The sequence below is a fragment of the Serinus canaria genome, chromosome 7 (assembly GCF_022539315.1).
Source record: "Serinus canaria isolate serCan28SL12 chromosome 7, serCan2020, whole genome shotgun sequence".
NCBI lineage: Eukaryota > Metazoa > Chordata > Aves > Passeriformes > Fringillidae > Serinus > Serinus canaria.
The window spans coordinates 15174250-15196658 of record NC_066321.1 but is presented as its reverse complement, the minus strand read 5'-3'; the positions used below and the strand labels follow the sequence as shown (position 1 = coordinate 15196658).

Here is a 22409-nt window from a genome sequence, read left to right as displayed (position 1 = left end):
GAGAGCTGACCTGGCTGTGACTGGACAGTGCAGGGGCCACAGCAAAGGGCAGAGCATGGAGTTCCTATTGCTGTCAAAGGATATCAACTTTTCTCCCTGGCAAACTCCCCAGGCCCTGAAGCAGATGCAGTGCACACTGAGAGCAGATCATGCAGCTCTGTTTCTCCAGCAGTGAAGCTGCAAAGCGCCCGCCCTTGCTCCCATCTAATTTGTATTTTTTCATCACATGGGCAACAGTAGCAGTTGTACTGCAGCGCAAGCAAGAGCAGAGAAACAATTCTGATTTAAAAGCAACAAGCTAAACCATGAAGTGCTTAACAGCCTTTCATCAAGGAGGTCTACAGCCCATTCCTGAAGATCCGAACTGAAGGGACAGCATTTTCAATTGAGCACCGTGATGGGAGAAAAGAGAATTTGATGGCAAGACCTGGAAAGAGTTTGGCCACCAGTGTAAAAGACCTGAGCGCAGTCAGCACACCTCCATCTGATCTTAGGCAGACTAGCCTTTACTAGAAAAATTAAAGTGCAGGATTTGGAGTGAGTGAAACAAGTATAAAATATCAACACACAGCAAGGAGACAAGAACAACCCAATTAGTTCATAACACATAATTTCTTAGTCCACCTTCTGTTCTTGATACTTTTTACTGAAACATAGCTGCAATTGGAAGAAAAGGTTCCCAGATTTGTCCTTCAGTATGTGCTGAAGACTCTTTCATGTCCTGAAAGGGCTGGGAAAAATTCTTCTGAAGCCACTGCAAAACCCTCTCTCCATACAGCAATCTCTCAGGGCTCAGGAGTGGAGAAGAAACAGAGACTCAAGGTGAGAAGCTGCCAAATACTCCCAGACTCTATGCATGGCAGGAACTTGGGAAATGTCAAGGAGTGGCATCCAGCCAGGCTGGTACAGCAGCCAAAGCCCCCAACCTATGTCAGTGATCTGACATCTCCATGCAGGCGCTATTATGTGACAGCAGGGGATGGTGACATTTGTCCCCTCAACTCCTTCTTGAAATACGATCCCTGTTGTGCTGGGAAGGACCCCTTGACTGAGGTGTGGGAGGGGGCAATTGTCATCAACCAACTTTACCTAACATAAAACAACTGCAGCAAAAGAGCAACAAACGGACAGATAAATGCTACTAACTGCTGGGTATAAACAGTAAGAATTGTGGAAATATTATTCTATATAACTACAATAAGGCCAACAATCGACTATAAATTCCCCCAAACTATCCGGGAGCCACTAGATGTCATGTGCCCATTTCTTGAGAAGAACACCACAACAAGAAAGACAAGCCTCAGGGGGTCATGTAGGCAGGGTTTTGATGTGTAGCTGTGGGGCTGAACTCTGCCTCCCATGAGACATCCACAGCCCAGCTGCACAGGAGGCTGGCACAGTGCCACAGGGCTTCCCCACACCTTCAGTCCTCGCTCCCTGACCAAAGCCTGCAGACATTCAGGAAATACTTTGGGCTTGTCTCAACTCAGCTCTTTCATCTTTCAGACTCAACGGCTCCTTTTTACAATACAAGAGCAGCCAAGCCAAGACCCCAATAAAAGGATGCACAGCCAAGACGTCCCAGCACTCCACCTGAGCCTGGTCGATCCCAGCTCCCTCCTAATACTCCAAATACCGTTGGAGAGGCTCCCTGGGGCCGTGAGTGGCTGAGGAGCCAGCCCTTCCTCCCTGCCGCTCGCCCGGGGAACACGCTGTGTGTCTCATTTCTCCAAGTGAAAGACTTAGACGCCGAAGGTGTTACCAGGATGCTCTATCCTGGCGTCGGAGCGCCGCCCAGGCCGCCAACGCCAGCATGTCTCGCCACAGAGCGCTCCCGAACCGCCCGCCCCAGCCCCACGGGGTAACGGGGAAAGGCCATGGCGATCTCCGCGAGCAGGCCTGGGCGGGAGCGAGGTGCTTCCTCGGGGCCCGGGCACGGCTATGGGGCGGAGGGACAGGGGAGGCAACGCGAGGGGACAAGGGCCCTACGTCCCAGTAGGTAAACTCTGAGGGTGCAACCCAGGGAGAAACACGAGGAGCAAAGCCCCGCTCCACAGGACGGCAACGCCGCCATACTCACCGCCCGCCCGGGGCCGCCGGACCCGCCGCCGCCGTTACCATGGGGAGCCGGCGGGCCCACGTGACTACAGTTCCCGGCAGCCACCGCACCGTGGGCTGTACTGCCCCTGGCGGCGCGGCGGAGCCCGGCGGTGCGGGCACGGCTTCGGCTCCGGGAGACGCGCGGTTACAGAAGGAACGGGCATTTTTTTTCAGGGCCGGCTTCCCGCGGGGGGCACCCCGGGTAAAGACGGCCGGGTAGAGTCCTCCTCCGGGGGACAAAGCGGACTGCAAGGAAGGTCCGGCTGGAGCCTGAGGAGGGTGAAGGAAGTGTCCGTGGCGTCCCGGGATGCCCGGGCGTCACCGCTCAGCGCCGGTACGCGACAGCTGGCTGGACCCCGAGCGGCCGGGCGGAGCTGCGAGGCGGCGGAGGAGCAGCTCGCACTGGCGGCGAAAGAGCGACTCGTCGTGCCGGGCAAAAGGCGGCTGGGGACTGACAACGGCCAGCGCGGCCAGCCTCTCAGTGGCTTTGAGGGAGAGCAGGACCTGCACAGCCAAGAGAGGGACAGGAGTCACCCATTAGCTTGACCCTTGTTCCCCACAGCTCCATCAGGTCCCCAAAGGAGCCGAGGTCCCCGTGTCATACCCGCTGGATCCCAGGGTGCTGGCTGAGGGCTCGCAGTGCCTCGAGGGCTCCCTCCCGCACGGTCTTCCGCGGGTCCTGGCAGGTCACCTGCAGCAGGAGGTCGGGGGCTCTGTTCTGGATCAGCAGATCCCGCAGCTCCTCCCCGCGCTGGCCCAGGTTGCTCAGGGCCAAGGCCGCGTTGTAGCACGTCTGGGCCCGCGAGTCGCTCAGCAGCCGGGTCAGGGCGGGCACGGCCCTGCCCAGCGTCCCCGCCGGGCAAGACGCGTGGCAGGCGGCGTTGCCCACTGCAAAGGTGGCTGCCCTGCGCACGCTGCTCTCCGGGTCCGACAGGCACTCCAGCAGCTTCTCCAGCCAACCGGGCTGGCTCTGCAGCGCTGGGGAAAAGCTGTGCCGGAGCAGGTTGCCCAGCAAGTTGCAGGTTCTGGCCCGTATCAGGTGTTGGTTGTGACTGAGCAGGTAGGTCAGTGGCTGGTCAGCCACATCTGAGTCCCTCAGGATCCTCTGGAGAAAGGGCAGGTGCTCTGAACAGGCCCGGGCCACGTGGGTCAGGAGAGATAGGAGGTCACTTATGAGTATGACATTGTCTGAGGACAAGACAGACTTCAAGAAGGCAACAATGTGCTCTGAGGCAGCAGCTTCCCTCACCACTTGGTCTATGACCTGTATATCAGACACCACAAATTGGCACAAGAGGCCCATGGGGAGCTCGGTGAACGAGAAGGGCAGATGGTGAGTGCAGACCTAAGGCAGAAGGACAGACAGCACTGCTGAGTGCACTGTGCTCACACATGAGCCAAGCCAAGCAGCAGCTGAAGGCAGCCAGCAGCAGATCAGCGCAAGCTTAGCAGCCAGTCAAGCTTCTCCAAGGGCTGCATAGCACCCAAATGACATCTTGTGTGGGCTGCCTAAATAATGTGAAGAGGTGCCATGCATTGGGGACTGCAATGTAGGGAAGGGTCACCACAGTATAGGGGGGAAGGGGGGCCAAGAGAGTACCTGCAGCAGCTGAGCTGGGATCTCGGTATATTTCACAGCCTCCATGATCAGTGCTAAGGTGTCTTTATCCACATCCAGGGCAAAAGGGAAAGAAAGGAGCTGGCAGACCTGGATGACCACATCTGGGACAACCTCAGGGTCTTCATCCTTTCCTGCTTGCCTGAATTTGTGAAAAGAGAGAGGGCTTAGTACAGAGATGATCAGAAAAACCTCAGGGCAAGGGGCAAAGGGCATTCCCTGTGCCAGGCACTAAGGAGAGACTCTGCAAGTGCCAGGTCAGAAACTTCTCAGCCCTTGGTGTGCTCATGTCCATGCAACATTCAGCAGCAGAGCTCTGCCCACTTCAGCCCTTGCCAAAACTCACATCTGTGCCATGCATGCCAAGAAGCCAGGGGACAGCAGTTTCTTCAGTATCACCATGAGGATGCCATGGGACTGGGTGAGCTGAGGCAGACACTGGTGGGACTCACGAGTGAAGATGCTGAGGGCCAGGCTGAGGAATAACAGGGTTCCTGCAAAGAAAACAGCAGGCAGAAGGGCAAAGCTAGAGAAGGCTGTAAAGTTTCTTCACTTCTTCACTTCTGTCTGTGATACCTCAAGGCTGCTCCAGGGTGGATTTTGTGATTCCCTACCCAAAACTGGAAAATCCCCACCTAGATGGTCACACCTGTCAGAGTGGACATTCCCTGCAGCATAGACATCCTTTTTTGCTCCTCCACAGTCAGCTCAGCTGAGCTGCTGCCAACTGGGCACAGCATGGGCCAGCCCAGCCCTCTCTCCCCAGCACACACTGTAATCCTCAAGAAAAATGACCCAAATCCTCTGGCCTCAGGGAACAGATATGGAGAGGGACAGACATGGAAGGATATGAAGCAAGGTCCAAGGCAGATGCCCTGCTGTCCCACAGCTCCTACCTTGAGGGGAGAGGAGGTTCCAGTCTGGCTCTGCCATGGGGTGACCAGAACCAGGGGGTAGATCTCCCTCCAGCGCTGCACTGTTGGTGCCCACATGAAGCACCACAGCAACAGAATGCCAGACCAGGCTCCATAGCTCAGAGGAAGCAAAGCCCTGCTCCAAGACCACATCCTCCTAGACCAGAGAGGCAGATGTCAGAGGCCTTCAAGGTCCTCCATGGCTCCCCAGGGTTCTGATACATGGCTCTGCCAGTCCCATGGTTCTCTGAAGGTCACGACTAGACTGACATGGGCCGGGAGTCCTGCTGCACCTTTCAGTAGTGTCGGTCCCAGGGCATCTCTGCCCTCCTTCACTCCAGTGTGCCCATGGATCACCCCTCCCCACCCACCACTCCCATCAGCTCTGCAGGGACACAAGGTGACTTTCATGGGGTTGTGCAGTCAAAACTGCACAGTTCCTGACTTCCCTCAGCCTTGTTACCAATGTACATTCAGGCCTTTTTGCCACCACACCTTTTGGCAGAGACCAGGCAAAGGGGATGGCTAGACTGGTACCTGTTCAAAGAGTTTCAGCAGGAGGAAAAAGAACCCATCATAGAGACCAGCACCCATTGGCAGGGGGAGCTGCAGCTGTAAGAGAGTGGAAGACAGTCTGAAGCTGGGTGCTGGGCTCGAGGGCAGCAGCATCACACTTGCACCCTTCTGAGCCCATCTTTGCAACCTCTACAGTGGGGTATGCATGGGTCCCCAGCTTCTCTGTCCCCATCCCATACCTCAGCAGGTGCAGTCAGCACATTTGCTACCACTGGTAGGATCTTTTCTCTTTTGAGCTCCAAAGCCACCCCATGCTGACTGAGCTGTGCCAGGAGAAATGCTGCAGCACCCTGTGGGACAAGGAGAGTTCAGCATCTTTGGGACTTTCCCATCTGCTCAGTCACTATTGACCCTTCATCCCCTGGCCTCATCCCACCCTGAATGAGGAACAGTAAGGCCCAAATGGAATGCAGGGGTCTGCAAGGCTGTCAGTAGTGGCTCTGGCAGGGGGTGGTGGCTTACCACAAGGGACACAACAGGAGACTGGGTGATGAGATCCACAGCCAGGGCAACCATCTCCTCACACCTGAAATGCAGGGACCAGGAGAGAAGCACTATGTTCCCACAGCTTCACATCATGCAGAACAACAGCATCCAAATTCACACGGCTAGGATGCAGCCACATTTCAGGAGGAGCTCTGGTTCACAGCACCTCCTTGTCTGCACTGGGTCATCCTCACCACATCCCCAGCACCCACCACACTGCCCAGCATTCTGCTGGTGTTTCTGGATCAGAGGGATCAGTGGGACCAGGTTCCAGCTTCGGGCAGTGTGCAGGACAGAGTGCTGTTCAGGGCAGGGCATATTCCTCTCCCACCCGTGAGTGAAAGTGTCTGCTTACCTGGGAGGGGATGCCTGAAGCTTCAGGGTGAGTAGGGCCAGCAGGTACAGAGAGGCTTCACAGGCTGCCTCCTGGGTCACCTCCACCACAGGGACCTACCAAAGGAACAGAAGTCATAGCAGGGAAGAAGGAGGTGTTTCTGGGCCTTGGAGGAGAACTGCACTCTTCTGATTAAACTCCCCAAAACTCCTCTTCCCCCACAAATTCATCTGACTAGTGCTCAGAGGAATGCGTCCTGCTTGCCCACACTCCTACCCCTGCACCAGGGCTGTGGTCAGTCCTACCTCACCCTTCAAGAGCTGCATGAGGGAACCCCACAGAGGCTGGCTCCTTCCCAGGTGCTGGCACAGGTTCGGGTAGGCATGGCAGCCAGCATAGAGGATCTGCAAGGCAAATGGGAGAGATGCCACCAGCCCCTGCAGACAGGTTCCACCCCATAGCTACCATGAGCTCATTTATTCAACAACTGACACCAGGCAGATGGGAACCACTGAAGCTAAGCTCACAGTTCCCTCTTTGCCATGCTGCTAATTCCAGAGCAAAGGCCCAGGCACCTCTGGGCAGAGCTAGATAAAAGGACTGGGCCATTACCTTCAGGATGTTCAAGGAGCAGTCTGGGTCCTCCAGTCTCCCCAGCAGTCTTGCAAGCTGCTGACTCTCTCCTTCCATAAGCTTTTCAGCTACTGCGTGAGCAATCTGAAGCAAAAAGCCTGTTTTGCACTCTGGGCACCTGAAGAACTGCCCAGACTAGAAAAGTTTAATGCTAGCGACAATTTATTGAAAGAAAGCATCTGCTTCCTACAGCCTGTGTCTACTAAGGGATACCTATCTGCCATGACCTAGCATGGCTTTGATGTGCAGTCCCAGAGTTTAGATGAGCAAGGTAAGATTTCTCCTCTGCTTCCCTCCTTGTTGACTCAGAGTTAAAGAATCAAATGTAAACCTGTAATTGTTTTCCCTCTTACTGTCCCTTCAATTTCAGATTTCCTACAGTTCATATCACTGTAAATAAAAGAATTCTTCATGTTTTCCCTGCATTGCCTAGTTCTTTACTTAGTCCATCTCACAGTTCAGATCCTACATTTGAGTCTCTTAATTGATTCAAGAATCTTTACATTCCTAAGGTCACCTGTTGGCTGGGGAGGTGCAGGCCACAAATATGAGCCCTGCAGCCATTAAAGCCAGAGCATCCCAGCCCTCCACTCTACTGTTGAGAAATAGATCCTCCTAGAAAGGGTTGCTGCCCCTGGGAAGACCAAACCTCTTCACCCTGTACAGAGAACTGGTCTGACCTGCTGCTTGGCTTCCCGACAGCTGTTTCTCTCCAGGGGGATGCTGCATGCAGCAGCCAATGCAGCCAGGAAGAAGTCTGCCACACATGGGCTCTGGTCATGGGCTGACTTGCCTTCCACTGCTGCACCTGCACAGGGACAGAGCTGGGGAGTCATTGTGCTAAACGTGCTGAGGGGCAGTATGATGACAAGAGAGAAAAAGTCAGGCTTGTGACATAAGAAGGGTGAGATCTTGGATTGAGGGAGAGCCCAAGTTAGTAGGGGTCTGGACAGATAAATTTCAGCCACCTCTTCTGGCCAACAGCACTACAATGGCCATCAGTGCTTCGACGGAGACCAAGGGGAGGAAGACGAAACCCCAGGAAGAGGTGGCAAGCTGCTACCACTGCTACCTCGAAGAGCAGGCTGCTCTGAGATGCATCCTTGAAGGAGTCTGTTCAGCAGGGTCTGATGCTCCTCTTGCAGCCTGGTGTAGAAGTGTGCAGAGATAGAAGGGTCTGTCGTGTCCAGGCTCTCACAGAGCGTGGTGAAGCACTGGGGAAGACACAGGGGTTGCCATCACTGCAGACTGAGTTTGAGAGGAAAGAAAAGGACAGCACAGGAGGAAGCTGTGGGAGGACAGCAGAAATGGGAGAAGGACTCATGCTGGAACTTCAGGGACCTCCAAATGCCCACTCCAGCCAGGTTACTGTATGGGACCCACATGTGCCTGCATGCTGCCAAAGTGAGGGGTACACATGGAGGCACGTGTCCCTCCTCACCTCTATCACAGCCTGGCAGAGCATGTCCAACAGCTATTTTTGCTCTTGCTGACTCTAATGCTAAAACAGAGTCAAAAGCTCAAAAACAAAGACTAAAAGATATCAACTGCAAGCCTGTATGCATCTCCTGCCCGAGCCACAAGTGAATCATACTCCAATGCTGAGAACCCGCTGTGCCCACCCAACACAATCCCAGCAGCAGAAGTCTTCACAGCAAAGCCAGAGGCGTGTCTGGTGAAGTGACACTTTTTGTGCCAGAGTGTGTACAAGGGGCTGCACCTGCCATCGGCTCAGCCAGTAAAGCCACACCAGAATGGTAAGGCCAGTGAAAGCGCCCCCTCAGAGACCTTCTTTCTGTAGATTTGTAGACCTTCCTTCTGTGCAATTCCCCACAAAAACCCCAATGGATGAGACAGCCTGCCCTGACAAGAATGTATCAGAACCCAAAGTTAGGAGCAGGGTCCTCAGGCTGCATTCCTCCAACATACTCAGACAACCCCATAGCTTCTGTCCCTGGGGGCAGAGGGTGTGGAGGAGCACCCTTACCAGGAGGCTTTGCTGGCAGAGTCTCATCTCACTGTCGACTGGCACAGCCAGCAGCTCCGGCAGCAGGGCCAGGAAGCAGTCAGCACTCTTCTGAATGGCCTGCAGGCTGGGGTGGGGGTGGGGGGGGGGCAGCAGGGACAGATGAGTGCAGAGAAACATGGCCCCTTGCTGTGAGGACAGGCCCACATGGTCCTGGCTAATGGAGCAGGCAGCACACACTCACACTGTGAGCTGCTGTCAGCAGGCAGCACAACCGGACTTGTCAACTGTGCCTTTCCTTCAGTTAATCCCATTCAAGGAAAGTGCTCCTCTGTGAGCACAGCAATATGGCATGAAGCACTTAGACCATGATGCTCCCCCACAGAGACAACTCCAGCTGCAGAGTGTGAACATCACCCTTCCATCTACTGCCTGTGGTCCCCAAAGTGGCCACACAACACCTCAGGGAACAGAAGGTTGTCCCTACCTGTCCTTTTGCCCACTCTCCTCCAGGCTACATTCACTGCTGAAATAAACTTCGGTCACCATGAGAAGGTCTGTCAGCACAGCAATACACCAGGGCTGCTGCAGAATCCAAAAAGAAACCACAAATGGGGATTGTCTGCTGGCCATCCCCACACCACTACCACAGGAACCTTCCCTACCAGAACCTCCCCCTTCTCAAGGGTGCCTGGAAGAGGAACCTGTGAGCCAGATCCAGCAGGACACCAGGGCCTCCTCAGCACCAGCACTCTGTAGGGCTGGAAAGTGCCCATATTTCCCCGAGGTTCTACACCCACCTGCTTGGTGACACCACTTTCCAGGATCTGCTTGGCTAGACACAGCAGGGACAGAGGCACATTCAGCTCTTGGCAGAAGTGGTCCAGCAGCTCAGCATCACACTGGGTAGACAGGAGGTTGCCAATAACACGAAGCACAGAACGAAGACGGGAGGCTCCCTCCAGCATCCCTTCCAGCACCTGGACACAGAGAAGCCCGAAGAGCTTACAATGAGCAGCAGTTTTGGTGTCTCCACCATCCATGGAGCAGCCCGTCAACCCATTCAGGCAGGGGACAGCAGAGGAGCAGGTGGCAAGCCAAGTGCACAAGACAGCTCCAACTCCCAGAGAAGCAGAGGATCTTTTTGCTGGCTGGACTGAGGATTCTCCATATGTTTCCAACCTAACCCTGATGAAGAAGGCAGCATCCAAGTCTCCAGCCTTAGTTGCCTGAGCCAGCCATCACTTACCTGCTGAGCAGAGTCTGCCAGGCGGTCCTGGACACAGTGCTGGAAAGCTGGGTCCCTCAGCAGGCTCAGAAGCATGCTCAGCTGCATGGTGGAGGCCTCAGTGTCCTCAATCAGGTGCTGCCACTCCTCATCACTCTCCAGCTCCTAGCCACAGGAGAGAGGACTGGTGCCACAGACCCTGACAGTCTCAGGGTCTCTGTAGCAGCCCCTGGCAACTGGGTCCTGCTGTCCTCACTGAAGACACCATCTTACCTCAGTCTCCAGGTCCACAATGCTGTGCCTGCTGCAGGGCTCTGCTCTGCCAGCACCAGGCTGTGGAGGGGAACCTGTTCCAAGAAACTCCCACTCATAGTCTTGAGAGAGGCTGTGCTGCCTGGCCAAGGAAACAGTACAGTCAGTGAAGACCTTTGCTTTCCCTCTTCCTCCTGCCCCAGCCTCTGCCTCCCTCACCCTGGGATGGGAGGAGACTCCTCAAACTCCCACTCTGCTGTGCTGCTCTTTCCTTGCAGGAGATTCTTCTCATTGGAGGCAGCCAATGGCTCCCTCTCCTCAGGGGCTGCCTTCCCTGATGCTGCTCTGGATCTATGTGTGGGATGTCCATTGACAGAATCCTTCATAGATGCATCATCTGCCTTCAGTTGCTCCTGGTGATGGCAGAGAAGCCTGGTCAGGGCAGGATTACTCAGTCACATGAGTCCTCTAGACCCCACCACCATGAGCACCCCACATCCTGCCTTGTGTGCTGCTGACATCCCAGCCTGACCCATGTACTCCTGTGTTTTCCCCCACAGTGTCCTTCCTTTGCCTTGACTGTGAGACATAGCCAGGGGCACCTCAGACTTTTCTTCACCTTTGTCTCTTCAACCATCTTCTGCTGGGTCTTTCTCAAGATCCTGGACGAGCTGCTCCTGGGCACCATGGAATGGACTTGCTGTTCCTTCAGGGCCTGCAGCTCTGGAGACAGCTTGATGGTGAAGGGGTTTGAAATCCCATGCTCTTCTGTGTCATCAATCACTGGGGAGGCAAGAGGAAAACTTCAGCAGCAGCTCTCTCTTGAGACACAGAGAGAGTGATCTCTCTTGAGATCCCAGGGGAATCCCTAGGGACCCAAAGCAAGACCAGGACCAGGAGCTAGGAGTCAGTGCTTGGAGAAAGCTGAGAGGAGAGAGGCATAGACCAGGACAGTAAAAACAGAAGGGCAGGGAGGTCCCTCCCAGTCTCCAAATAGTAGTAGTAGAAGGAAATAGACCTGGACAGTTTTGGAAAAGGAGTAAGTACTCACCAGTAACCCGTCCAGCAATGAAGGGGTGAGAAAGCAGCTCTGGCCATGACAGGCGCTCATGGGGGTCCTTCATTAGTAATCCCTGAAGGAAGCTCTGCAGAGCAGCAGGATCACTGACACATGTTCAGCACCCAACAGTGAGCATAGTGTACCCAGCAGTCTCCCTCACTGAGGGCACCCAGGAGGCCTGCCTTTCCTGACTAGCTCTGGGAAAGGAGTAACTCTAGTGCTTAGGGCAGATAGCAAGGCATTTCCCTTCACAACCCAATAAATCACTCCTCTGCTGTTGGACCCAGTTTCCCAGCTTATGGACAGCAGACATTTGAGAACAGTGATAAAGATTCCCCTTCCAGGAAGTCCAGGTCTCATTGCTTTTCTGTGTTCTCAAGTCCCTGCTAGGGGACATAAGAGCTAAGAGTGACCCACCAGGGCAGCAGGCGAGGCCAAAACTGCATTAACAGATCTCACACTGCAGACAGGGCCTCAGCCCTTACCTTGAATTCTGGGCTTATGGTCATGGGCCATTTGACAGGGTCCTTGATGATGAGGCTGACAAGCTGGAAGATGCTGTTGGTGTAGAAGGGAGGAGTACCCACAAACAGCTCGTACAGGATGCAGCCCACAGACCACAGGTCTGCTGTGTGGTCATACGGCCGCTCTTCCACCAGCTCAGGTGACATGTACAGCGGGGTACCCTTGATGGACGTCAGCACCATGGTGTGGATGCTCATGGCACGGGCAAACCTGCTCAGAGCAAAGCACAGACCTCAAGTTCAGGCTGAAACATCTGTTGCAGCTCCCAGGGAGTTCCCTCTGAGTATATCAATACTTCTTCCCTCTAGAGGACAAAATCTCCCCTCTCTGCTTAACCTCAAAATATGCACAGAATCCAGGCCCCCTTCCACACTCCCCCACTCCTCTAGAGTATCCAGGAAACCCCTTGGCTGCTCCAAGGCCCAACATTCCCCTCAAGCTGGCCCCCAGCACTCACCCAAAGTCACAGAGCTTGACAACACCATCTTTGCCCAGCAGGATGTTCTGCGGTTTCATGTCACGGTGCAGGATGCGGTGGGAGTGCAGGTAATAGAGAGCAGAGATGAGTTGGGCAGCTATGATCTGGACCTGGCAGAGACAGGAGAAAGCTGAGAGGAGAGAGGCATAGACACAGGGTGAGAAGCCTCACCCTGTGTCCCATGGTGCCACCCACTGGCACAACCACGGGGGCTAGGTCCCTTAGGGCCTTGCTCCCACACTACTTCTACTTTTGTCCTGTTTGGGGCATGGACCAACCCCAGCCATGGGCCAGCAGTTTCTTGGAGTGGACCAATAGCCAAGGCAGTCTAGTGCTGTGGCCCTTGTAAAGGGAACAGAGAAACTGAGATCTCTGCAGGACCCCACTGTCACACAATGCCAACAAGGCCCCCTCTCCATCCTTTTCAGAAGCTCTGCTAGGTAAAGTCCAGAGGCACCCTCACCCTCCTGACATCTCCTGGCTCACAGCAGAGACCCTCTGCCTGCAGGCACACAGGTCCTGCTTTCTCTAGCCTGCAGCAAACACTGCACGGCCACTGCAATGACAGACACCTGGTTCTCAGGCAAACTCCCATCATCCTCCAGGATCTGGAAGAGCTCTCCCTCTGCGTAGTCAGTCACTACCACCACCTGGAGGGAAGAGCAACATGGTGAGATCAGGCCCTGGGGACCAGGACAAAGCAGGGTAAGAAATTTGAGGGAGGTGTTGGGGTGCCATCATGCAAAGCCCATCAGCTTGGGCTGGGACTTGGAATGGAAGAGAGCTCCCATAGCTGCACTGCAGCAAGGACCTGGTACTTGGCAGAGGTCTTGTAGCTGTCCATATCTCAGACAGCCAGCAAAAACAAGGCAAGAGGGAAGGACAGGACAAGCCCAGAATGGTACTGCCAAGCCCAGTGGGTAGAATCACTCCCTGAGCTTGTTTTGAATCAGATGTCCAATGACTTTATTTCATGTTCCCATGAAGACTCTCCCAGAAGAGTCTTCAGTCCTCTCTTATCACATTATATCTGTGAGAGTTTAAATCAGTGAAAAGGCAGTCTCTGAAGAGACTGATGAGGGAAGAGCGACCTGCATCTTGTGATCTCAAACCACTCCTCCTGCATCCCACAGCCCCTGGTCAGCTCCTTCACCTCTGCATATGACCTAGTGCAACCTGCACAGGTGGTGGCTCCCCACATGGCACATATAAAGCCCTCTGAGAAACACTAACCAGACCCTGGGATGAAGTCACCAGCATCTCCTGAGATAGATGTCCCTACAACGGCAGGGGACAGCCCTTGTTCCCCTGCCGCAGTCAAGAAAAAGCCTTTGCCTGGAGTAATCCCCTTCACCTCCTTAGCAGTCTCAAAGCTGTCAAGCATCTGGATGATGTTGGGGTGATGGAGGTCTCTCACAATCTCAATTTCCCGCTGCAGGTTCTTCAGCTCCTTCTCAGACCGCCCCACCTTGGGGATGAACTTCAAGGCCACCACCTTTCAAAGCAGGAAAAGCTGGGATCAGGCCAGACTCCTGGTCAGACCCACCCTGGCAAAGGCTGTTTTTAACCTAAACAGGGTTCCAGCTGAAGACAGACAATAGAACAATGAGACATTTGTTGACTGGGTCCCTTGGACCTAGGGCTCTCCCCAGGCCCTCGCACATCAATACTGGAGCCACACTTCTTTTGACACTGGCATTTAAAGCAAAGAAAAGTAATCAGTGAACACAGATAAACCCAGGACTTCAGAAACATGGGACATGACCTCGAGATGCTGGTGAAGAGCAGGACTAACATGAGTCAGCAGTGTGCCCTGGAAATGAGGAATGCTAGCAGCACCCTGGGCTGTATCGACAGGCAGGAACTGCAGCAAAGTGATTACTGACCTTTATTTTTAATTTTGTGCACCATGTTGGGAATATTGTGGCCAGGTTTTTGGCCCAGAAAGACATCAATAGGCTGGAATAGGTATAGCAGAGAGACCCATGATGGTGAAGGGACTAAAGCATGTGGGAGGACAACACTGGAATTACAAATTGAAACGGAGGGAGGTTCAACTTGATAAGAGGAAAACACATTCATCCTAGTAATAGTCAGGCACCAGCTATGGGTGCTTGTCTTTGGGGTTTCAGAGGATCTAAATTTAGTGCTGGCTCTGCTTTGAGGTCTTGATGTCGCTCCTGATGTCCCTTGAATCCAGATGACTTAGTGCCAGCTGGAGCTGGTCAGGACCGTCAGCAGAAAGCCGAATGAATGCCGAGTCCCAAAATCCTGGCAGAGCCTTCGAATTCAAGAGGCACAGAAATCAGCCCCGGCCACACATAGCAGAGCCCCAGCCCTCTCCCCTCACCTGGGCGCTGTGCTTCCGGCGCCCCTTGTACACGCGTCCAAAGGACCCTTCGCCGATAACTTCCAGGATGTGGTAGTTCTCCATCGCTTGGGACAGGGCCGCTGCGCTGCCGAGGCAAAGAGGCCGGTGAGGAGCAGCGTGTCCCCTTCCGCGGGCACCTCTCCTCCCGCGGGGCTGCATCCGGCGCCCGTTCCCCTGGGCGACTGTCGTCCCCCCCGCCGCAGGCTTTGTTCCTGCCCACCGGCTGGAAGGCAGGACGAGCTCCGAGCCCTGGTGGCAGCGATCCCGCTGCGGGATGAACCGCGCCGTGCCCCGCTCCGGTCCCGGACCCGCCGCCGAGGCGTCTCCTGGCAACGGGCTCGCCCTTCCGCTTCCGGGGCGAGCGGGGAGATGGCGGCGGCCGGTGAGGAAGCGGAGGCGACGGACTGGTAACAGCTCCCGTACTTTCCCCGGTCTCTGCACCCTCCCACGTGCCCGCACCCTTCCCGGTCCCTGCACCCCAGCTGTCCCGCACCCCCAGCCCGCCGGAGCCGTCTGACCCCCGCCTGGTCGGTTCCCGCAGGGCGCTGCCGCCGGAGGTGGAGGTGCTGGAGTCCATCTACCTAGAGGAGCTGCAGGTGGCGCGGGGCCTGGGCAGGTACGTCCCACGTTCCCCATCCCGGCCCGGCCCCGCGCCGCCCTCCTCACCCCGAGTTGCCCTTTCTGCAGGTGGGAGCCCTGGGAGATCAGCATCACCCTGCACCCTGCTACGGCCCAGGACCAGGACTCCCAGTACGTCCGCTTCACTCTGTTGCTCTCCGTGCCCCCTCAGGTAGGCTGCCCGCGACCCCGCGCCCCGCACCTCCAAGCTTCGGGCCTCTTCACCTTCCTTGTTGTGCTTTGGGTGTTTCTCTTTTATCCTAGTATCCTGATAAAGCTCCGGAGATCTCCATCAGGAATCCACGGGGGCTGTCAGATGAGCAAATTCAAAAGTGAGTGTCAGGAGGGTGGGGAGTGGCAGTCCTTTCCTCCAGAGATCCAGGAGGCAGAACTGATGGACAAGCCTTCTGTAATTCACATGACTTCCCATGACTGGTTACCAAGTGGATATGGGTCCCTAAATCACTTTGTCCTAAATCTCTCAGGAGCCACTGGTGCCAAATTTAACACAGAGGGGTCCACCTTGTGGTTATTCCCCTGTGGTTCCCCTGAAATGTTATTTGAATCCCTGGGGCCTTGAAAGTTGCTGGTTCTGCCCTGACAGAGGTGGGACTGTTCCAAGTCCTTGGGCAGCCCATTGTTGCCTTTGTGCTTCAGTCCTTGGCACAGTGGAATGTGTGCGGAGACCTTGGTGCCTGCCAGCAGTAGAAGAGGACGTGGCTCCCAACAGACCTGCTCAGGGGCTGCTGTCAGATAAACAAACCCTGACATTCACCAAAACCAAGGGGTGCTGGCTGAGCTCAAGCTGAGGCTATCAGCAAACCTGCTCCTGCAAGTCCTATCATAACAAAGGCTTCCTGTACACTGGCTTTTGCAGAGCCAGGACAGCACATGAACATGTGTGTATGTGTGCCCATGCTGTGCTCCAAGCAAAGCCTGAAGGCCAGTGTTTTCTTTTTAACTCCTGTCATAATGGCAGGATGGCAGGTATGTGAGACAGTTAAAAGGTGTAGCTAAATTTGTGTTAAGGATTTCTGCTGCTTTTCTGTAGGATTTCCCAGACCCTCAGAAGTGTTGCTGAAGCCAGGCTGGGGACAGAGGTGCTCTATGAACTGATCGAGGTAAGAGTGAGGAAATTGGGTGTGACCAGCCACAGACACTGATCTCTGACTGCCCAAGGGGTAGGACATCCCTGAGTCCATGGGCAGGCCAGTGAGTAAAACGTTTGCTTTAATGCTTTCACAGAAGGGAAAGGAGATCCTCACTGACAACAATATTCCTCAAGGACAGTGTGTAATCTGCCTCTATGGATTCCAGGTAGGCATATGTCTCCTGACCCCACAAACTGACTGGGAAGTGAGGCAAGAGAACAGGAAGTCTGACACTGGGATATCAGCCTGGGACCAAGATACACCCCAGCAGCCCCCTGCCTCCCATTCTGCACAGGGCCCTTCCTAGTGCAATACATGCTGCTCTTCCCATCAATTTCTAGATAATCTTCTACAGAATGTGGGCATGGGGCAGCGAGAGATGCTGGAACATCTCCAAAGAAGCACAGGTTCTGGGGCTAGTTGATGGTGCATTTCAGCTTCCCTCTGTTGGCTACACCTCACCTGGAGTTCAGCACACAAGTGGTCAGGAGGGACTAGAACATATCCATGCAGGTGCTGAGGTCTGTGGGGACAGGGAGCAGGCCTTACCAGGGTTGCAAGGAAAGTCAACACCTGCCCAGGAAGGAGAACACACCAGGTGGGAAGATTGCTGGTTGCACAGGAACACATGCAGAGAAATCAGTCATAAAATCTTTGCCTCTTGACATTAGGAGTGTTTCTGACATTTGAAACAAGAGATAGCATCCCAGAAATTGCCGAGGGAGTGGAGCTGCAGCCCAATAGATGATGTTAGGTGGCTCTGCTAGCACTAGTTCCCCATGGATACCACTGACACGGAAGTAAAAACCCAGCTCAGCTGGGTGGTTACATAACTCTTTGCTTAGAAATACTTCAAAGATGCACTTTTGTCTTGACAGGAGAAAGAAGCCTTCACAAAGACCCAGTGCTACCACTACTTCCACTCCCACTGTCTGGCCTGCTATGCCCAGCACATGGAGGAGGAGATCCTCATGCAGCAGGAGGAGAGAGAGCAGCACCTTGCACCATCGCCCAAACAGGTACTGGGTTCTTCTTCCTTGGCCCCCTGCACAGACCCTTGTAATGTCTGTATCGCCTTCTTTGGCACATGGAGCCTGTGCTGAGAATCAACAGGGATTAGACTGAGTTATCTCCAAGGGCTCTTTCTGACCAAACTAGTTGGTTTATTGGATCTCTGGGTCAGTGCCTGCTGTGTGAGGGGGTAAGGGAGTTGCATATTCAAACTTCTGGAACGACAGAAGTTAGAAAAAAGGGCTCCTTCCCTAGTCCTAGTCCTTGAACTGTGGGGGGTTGCAGCAGGGTAAACACAAATCACCTGTGTTTTGGGGTGATAATACCTGCCTAGCATGTGTTGGAACAATTGTCAGCTGCAGAGCGAAAAGCTGAGCATGGAACAAATCAAAGACTCCTTCCTACAAACCTTTCAAAGAGGTGCTGCCTTGATGACACACTCAACTTTGGAGCAGAAAAAATACATCCTAGGCTGAGGGCTGAAGCCTTATGTGTTGACAGAGGTGCTTTGTAAAGCAGTCAGCTGCTGGAGCACAAATCCCAGCATGCCTCATGTGGAGACACCTTCCATAGCAGTTGTTGAGACACCAGGCTGCTTTCATGCTGCTGGAACCCCTCTGGGCTTCCTTACCTTGGCAGAAGAGTGAAGAAGACGACCCTGTTCCACTTCCAGGGTGGGGTTATGAGGCAGTGCATGAGCTGGATCACAGACAGGGTTTGCTGTCCTCTGTTGCCTCCCCACAGGAAGTTGGTGTGCAGTGCCCTGTCTGCCGGGAGACCCTGGTGTATGATCTCTGTGCTCTGAAGGCAGCACCGCCCCCACAGCACCCTCTGGTAAGAGATGGGGGCTCACCTGCCCAGCTGTGCCTCCTCACTGGGTAGCTTCAACTGGGACATTGTAAGGGATGAATACATGCACACTCTATCTGAGGTCCTCCTAGATGTCCCATCCAAAGGGCAGCTTACAGAGCAGGTTCAGTTTTATCGCCCTGAGTTGAGCAGATGTGGTGAGGGAGAGGTTATTCTGCCATGGGGAACATCCCTGCACTCACTGGGATACAATCAGGTCAGGAGAGTGACCTGATGGTAGCTGCTCTGCATCCTCCCCCATGGCAGGATGGCCCAAGGCCGTCACTGCAGAAACAGCGGGTCTGCACTGGGATGCTCAGCTTCTTGTCCAGGGATTTCCCATGCATCTGTAGGCCTGGTCAGTGTGGCAGAAGGAAGTGGGTTGCCTGCCAGTGTGCAAAGAAGGGTCTGGGGAGTAGCTCCTCACCCTGCCATGCCTATCCATGCTAGGTGTTGAGAGAGCCCTTACCTTGCCTTGCTTTCTTCTGCTCAGGAGCCATACAGACCAGATGCCAAGGTGCTGCAGCACCAGGAAGAACTGCGGCTGATTTTCAAGAGACAGCAAGAGAAAGGGGGAATCATCGACCCCGAGGCAGAGAGGAACCGATATTTCATCAGCCTCCAGGCGGTATGGCACTGGGGGCAGAGAGCTTCTGAGGGGGCTCTGGGCTGCAGGACCAAGCACTGTCATCTGCTGTGGGACACCCTTGTCCTTTTCTTAGCCAGTGGCTTTTTTCTTTCAGCCTCCTGCTGCTGTGGATCCAGGCCAAGCAGCCACTGCCTCTGAGCTGTCGGTGAGTGCCCGCGCTGCAGACATGCCCCAGCCACCCAGCCAAGCCTCAGCTCCCGAGCCAGCTGGGGCGTCAGAGCCCACAGTGGAACCCGGGCAGCCTGAGAGGTGTGCTGTGCCCAGAGAGCAACTGAGCAAGAGGGAGAGACACAGAGGGGAGAGGCCAGGCTCCAGAGGCCGAGGCAGGCAGCTGTGCAGTGTCTCGCAGGAACAAGGAGAGGAAGCCTGTCATCCGCTCCACAGCTTCAGGGGGCCCAGGGTCTTCAGCCAGAGAGCAGAGCGTAGACCTGCTGGACGGCACAGCCAGGAGTTTTCAAAGCCTCCCAGTGGAAGCAGGGCTGCTCCTTTGGCTGAAAGAAGGGAGTTGTGCTGTGAAGATCCCTCACCAGCAACAGAAGCTGTGGCCTTGAAAGAGGAGCACCATGATGTGGAGAAATGGAGTACAGAGGAGGGGACTGAGGCCCGGGGCAGGAAAAAGGAGAACCTAATGTTCAACCGCAGTGATCACAAAGCTGCCCCCAACTGGCAGGGCCACCATAGGCCCTGGGATTGTGGAAGATGGGAGAGGTCCAGAGTTCAGGATCGTGGTTCGTACCCTAGAGCACCAAGAGGGCGAGGGGTGTTCAGGCCCAGTGGACATCGAGAAGCCCATCTTGAGAAGGAGAGTGGCTCCTAGCAGGAATGATGAGGGGCTGGGCTGGGGGGGAAAAGGGCTGTTTCTGGAGAGAACAATGAAGCAGTAGCAATCAGATGTTGTACCCCCTGGAAGGGAAGAGGTAGATGGCACATGGGACAGCTTGGGACAGGCAGTGTCACCAGGGTATGTGCAGTGTAAAGCATCCTAGCATGAGCAGATGGCTGTTACCAGCATTGGAGAAGTGGAACCTTGACAGATCATATCAGCCTTGGTCTCAGAGGACCCAGAAGACAGAGGTAGCTTTGGGGACCTGCAGCCATTGTCCCTATAGGTGAAATGCCAAGAGATGTGCACACCTACAAAGCAAAAGTCTGAGCCCAGCATGGTGCCATGGCAGAGCCAAAGTGTGGCAAGACCTTCCCTGGAAGCCAGTGGAGCTGTGGTGGTGCCAAGTGCCAGGGCAGTATCTTGGAGCTCAGTTCCACTTGCTCTGTCCCCCATTCCTTCTCAGAGCACTTTCTCAGCTGCTAGGATTGGCCAGGCAAATCCTTATTACACAGGACATTGCCCAGTCCTAGCCAGGACATCCAAATTAAGTTTAAGTGAGCACTTAAGGCAGGTCACAGCTGTCTGGTGGCTAAGGCTTCACCTTGGCTCCTGCTTCTCCAGGAAGCCCATATTAGCTGGAGCTCCTGCCCTGTCTTTCAGTTGCTTTTGTGCAGACTGAAGCTGATGGGGGAACCTCGGAAGAGAGAGTACTCTGCTTTGTAACCTCTATGTGTCAGAAGACCCCTTCAAGGCCAGGCTGTCTCTTAGCACTTCTGACAACCCAGAATTGAAGACATGCCCCAGTATTTTGGATACAGCTTACCCTCCTGTAATCTTCAAGCTGATATTGCTTAAATGAGGATTTGCTGTTTAAACTAACTTGGTGCAGTTCCATCTGCTGCTGCTCCACAGATGTAAATGGTGTCCCATTTAGAAGCCACAAAGAGTGATCCCAAGCCTCTGAAGTGGGGCAATGCTATTAAATTAATTTGTTGGGTCTTCTCCAGAGCCTGCTCCCTTTGTTTCCTCTGCCCTCTTGCTCCTCTTTGTTGCTTTTTGGAGCAAAGGTGTTGATCCTTGGTATTTCTCAATTCCTTCCCTGTTCCCTGCAAAAAGGGCTGAGGCAGAGACCTTCCCCTGACCCTTCTGGGTGGCAGGAGGGCTCCCTGCTTTGCCTGGCTTAGTGTAAGCTCTCTGCCTCACCTGGACAATACTGATTCCTTCACACTTGTTTGTGCCTTGTCCCCCAACTCTTGTGCCCACACATGGGTTGTTATTATCTTCCTCCTTCTGCTAAGTGCAAAAATAGCAGTGCTAAAATGGACTTGCCAGAACTTCATATGAGATCCCCAGGAAACCAACAGCAGTGTGTGCCAAGAGGGCATTTGCCAGTGCGCACGTCTGTCTGGCTGAGCTTTGGCACATGAAAGCTGCACTACCCCCTTTCTTGACTGAGAACTCCTCACCTGCTGCCCTGCTCTCCATACCTGGTCTTGACCTGAATGGGTCAGTTTATCCTGCTGCCCAAGAACCTTCTGTGCTTAAATTTCCAACACAGGTCTATCTTCAAGCCTAATGCTTTAAAATCGTTTTTTTCTCCCTCCTTGGCCTGAGCCTATCCTACGTGTCCTGGGTTGGCTGATCTGAGGGACAGATGTTGTGCCTCCCTGCAGATGGGGGCTGAGTACTTGTTCCCTGAAGAGAGCCCTAATTTTCCTTCAGTGTTTCTTCTCTTCAGCTGGTTTCTGGGGAAATGGCGTGCCCACACTTGGATGAAAAGGTGCAAACTTTACCTGACATTGGTGCTTGTTCTGCTGCCTCCTGCCTTCTCTGGTGAAACTGCTGTGTTCCAAGAAAGGCATTTGATTGTGTCCTGAAAGAAACGTGGAAGATCTCTGGTCCTCACAGCAGCTGAAGCTCCTTGGCTTCCTCTGGTGAGCCAGGATTACTCTCAGCAGAAACGTTGCTGTGCCATGTTTGGAGCATGGGAATTCAGCCATGGAAATCAGAGTAAGGACTTGGATAACTTTAATCAAGTGCCAGATGTGTTAGTGGGAGGGGATTTTTCCCTGGGAATAGTGCTTTAGTAAGGGTCCTCTCTGACTCACTGCTGTCAGCCTGGAGCAGAGGGCATTTTGCAACAGTATGTGGAAATGAATTTGGGACAAACAAACCAAACCTCCAGGTCAGAGGGGAGGAAGAGAGCTTGCATGCTGACCTGGGTCTCCTTGCTTGGTGTCCACCTGTGTCACTCACCTACCTCACAAGGCTGTTGTGAGGCTTAACTGGCAAAAGCCCTCAGGCTAGGCAGAAAGGCACTGCCAGCATCTGTAGCATTAACACTATTAAAAGCAAGCAGCAAGAGATATTGCGTGTGGTGGCATCGGGTCCCTCTGGCTCCCCCCCAAACACTCCCCATCCTCCCAGACTGCTGTGGGACGTTTGCCAGTCGCTCACTGGTCAGTTTTGACCCCCAGCTTTGAGGGAAGAGGCAGGATCTGAGCAGCCAGCCTCTGCAGGATGGCCAAACACAGGGTTTGAGATGCCAACCGGCAGCATCCTGCTCCTTCACTAGCAGAAACATTTGTGGAAGTCTGGGGTTGCATTAAAGCAGTGCCTATCTGCACCAAAGTCCATCCAGGTGCCAGTAGACTGTGCCCCTGTGTATTTCCCTGTGCTCTTGGTCCCACAGGAGAGAGGCAAGAGGAGGGCTAAGCAGTGACCTACAATTTGGGTTTGGCTTGAAACCCACTCCCCCAGCCCA

At 54.3% G+C, this 22409-nt stretch overlaps 2 protein-coding genes across 7 annotated transcripts in view; one reads left to right on the top strand and one right to left on the bottom strand.

The window, feature by feature from the left end:
• The window catches only part of LOC103814354 (tubulin monoglutamylase TTLL4), a 39205-nt gene extending 24336 nt beyond the window's left edge, over nt 1-14869 (bottom strand). The window contains exons 1-27 of one of the 6 annotated variants that reach the window (XM_050976855.1): nt 14762-14869; nt 14521-14626; nt 13525-13665; nt 12743-12820; nt 12150-12280; nt 11653-11902; nt 11159-11252; nt 10727-10890; nt 10327-10520; nt 10129-10249; nt 9877-10020; nt 9428-9607; nt 9115-9212; nt 8649-8754; nt 7734-7875; nt 7342-7469; nt 6641-6745; nt 6334-6432; nt 6050-6144; nt 5671-5734; nt 5388-5498; nt 5170-5244; nt 4615-4789; nt 4065-4212; nt 3701-3860; nt 2705-3445; nt 2081-2604 (exon numbers count right to left, since the gene is read on the bottom strand). In XM_050976855.1, the coding sequence (XP_050832812.1) occupies nt 2419-2604; nt 2705-3445; nt 3701-3860; nt 4065-4212; nt 4615-4789; nt 5170-5244; nt 5388-5498; nt 5671-5734; nt 6050-6144; nt 6334-6432; nt 6641-6745; nt 7342-7469; nt 7734-7875; nt 8649-8754; nt 9115-9212; nt 9428-9607; nt 9877-10020; nt 10129-10249; nt 10327-10520; nt 10727-10890; nt 11159-11252; nt 11653-11902; nt 12150-12280; nt 12743-12820; nt 13525-13665; nt 14521-14604 (4014 nt within the window). In that variant the 5' untranslated portion in view covers nt 14605-14626; nt 14762-14869 and the 3' untranslated portion in view covers nt 2081-2418. Of the gene's footprint in view, nt 1-2080; nt 2605-2704; nt 3446-3700; nt 3861-4064; nt 4213-4614; nt 4790-5169; nt 5245-5387; nt 5499-5670; nt 5735-6049; nt 6145-6333; nt 6433-6640; nt 6746-7341; nt 7470-7733; nt 7876-8648; nt 8755-9114; nt 9213-9427; nt 9608-9876; nt 10021-10128; nt 10250-10326; nt 10521-10726; nt 10891-11158; nt 11253-11652; nt 11903-12149; nt 12281-12742; nt 12821-13403; nt 13666-14520; nt 14701-14761 lie in introns of those variants that run through there. The other 5 variants (XM_050976856.1, XM_050976858.1, XM_050976857.1 and 2 more) reach the window with 5 other exon arrangements.
• Nucleotides 14870-14885: 16 nt separating this feature from the next.
• On the top strand, nt 14886-22011 carry RNF25 (ring finger protein 25). The gene is made up of 10 exons (XM_030240327.2): nt 14886-14948; nt 15083-15157; nt 15229-15331; nt 15424-15491; nt 16211-16280; nt 16405-16476; nt 17189-17329; nt 18066-18155; nt 18664-18798; nt 18914-22011. Exons 1-10 carry the CDS (start codon nt 14911-14913, stop codon nt 19634-19636), a joined length of 1515 nt encoding a protein of 504 aa, XP_030096187.1. The 5' UTR covers nt 14886-14910; the 3' UTR covers nt 19637-22011.
• Nucleotides 22012-22409: the final 398 nt, after the last annotated feature.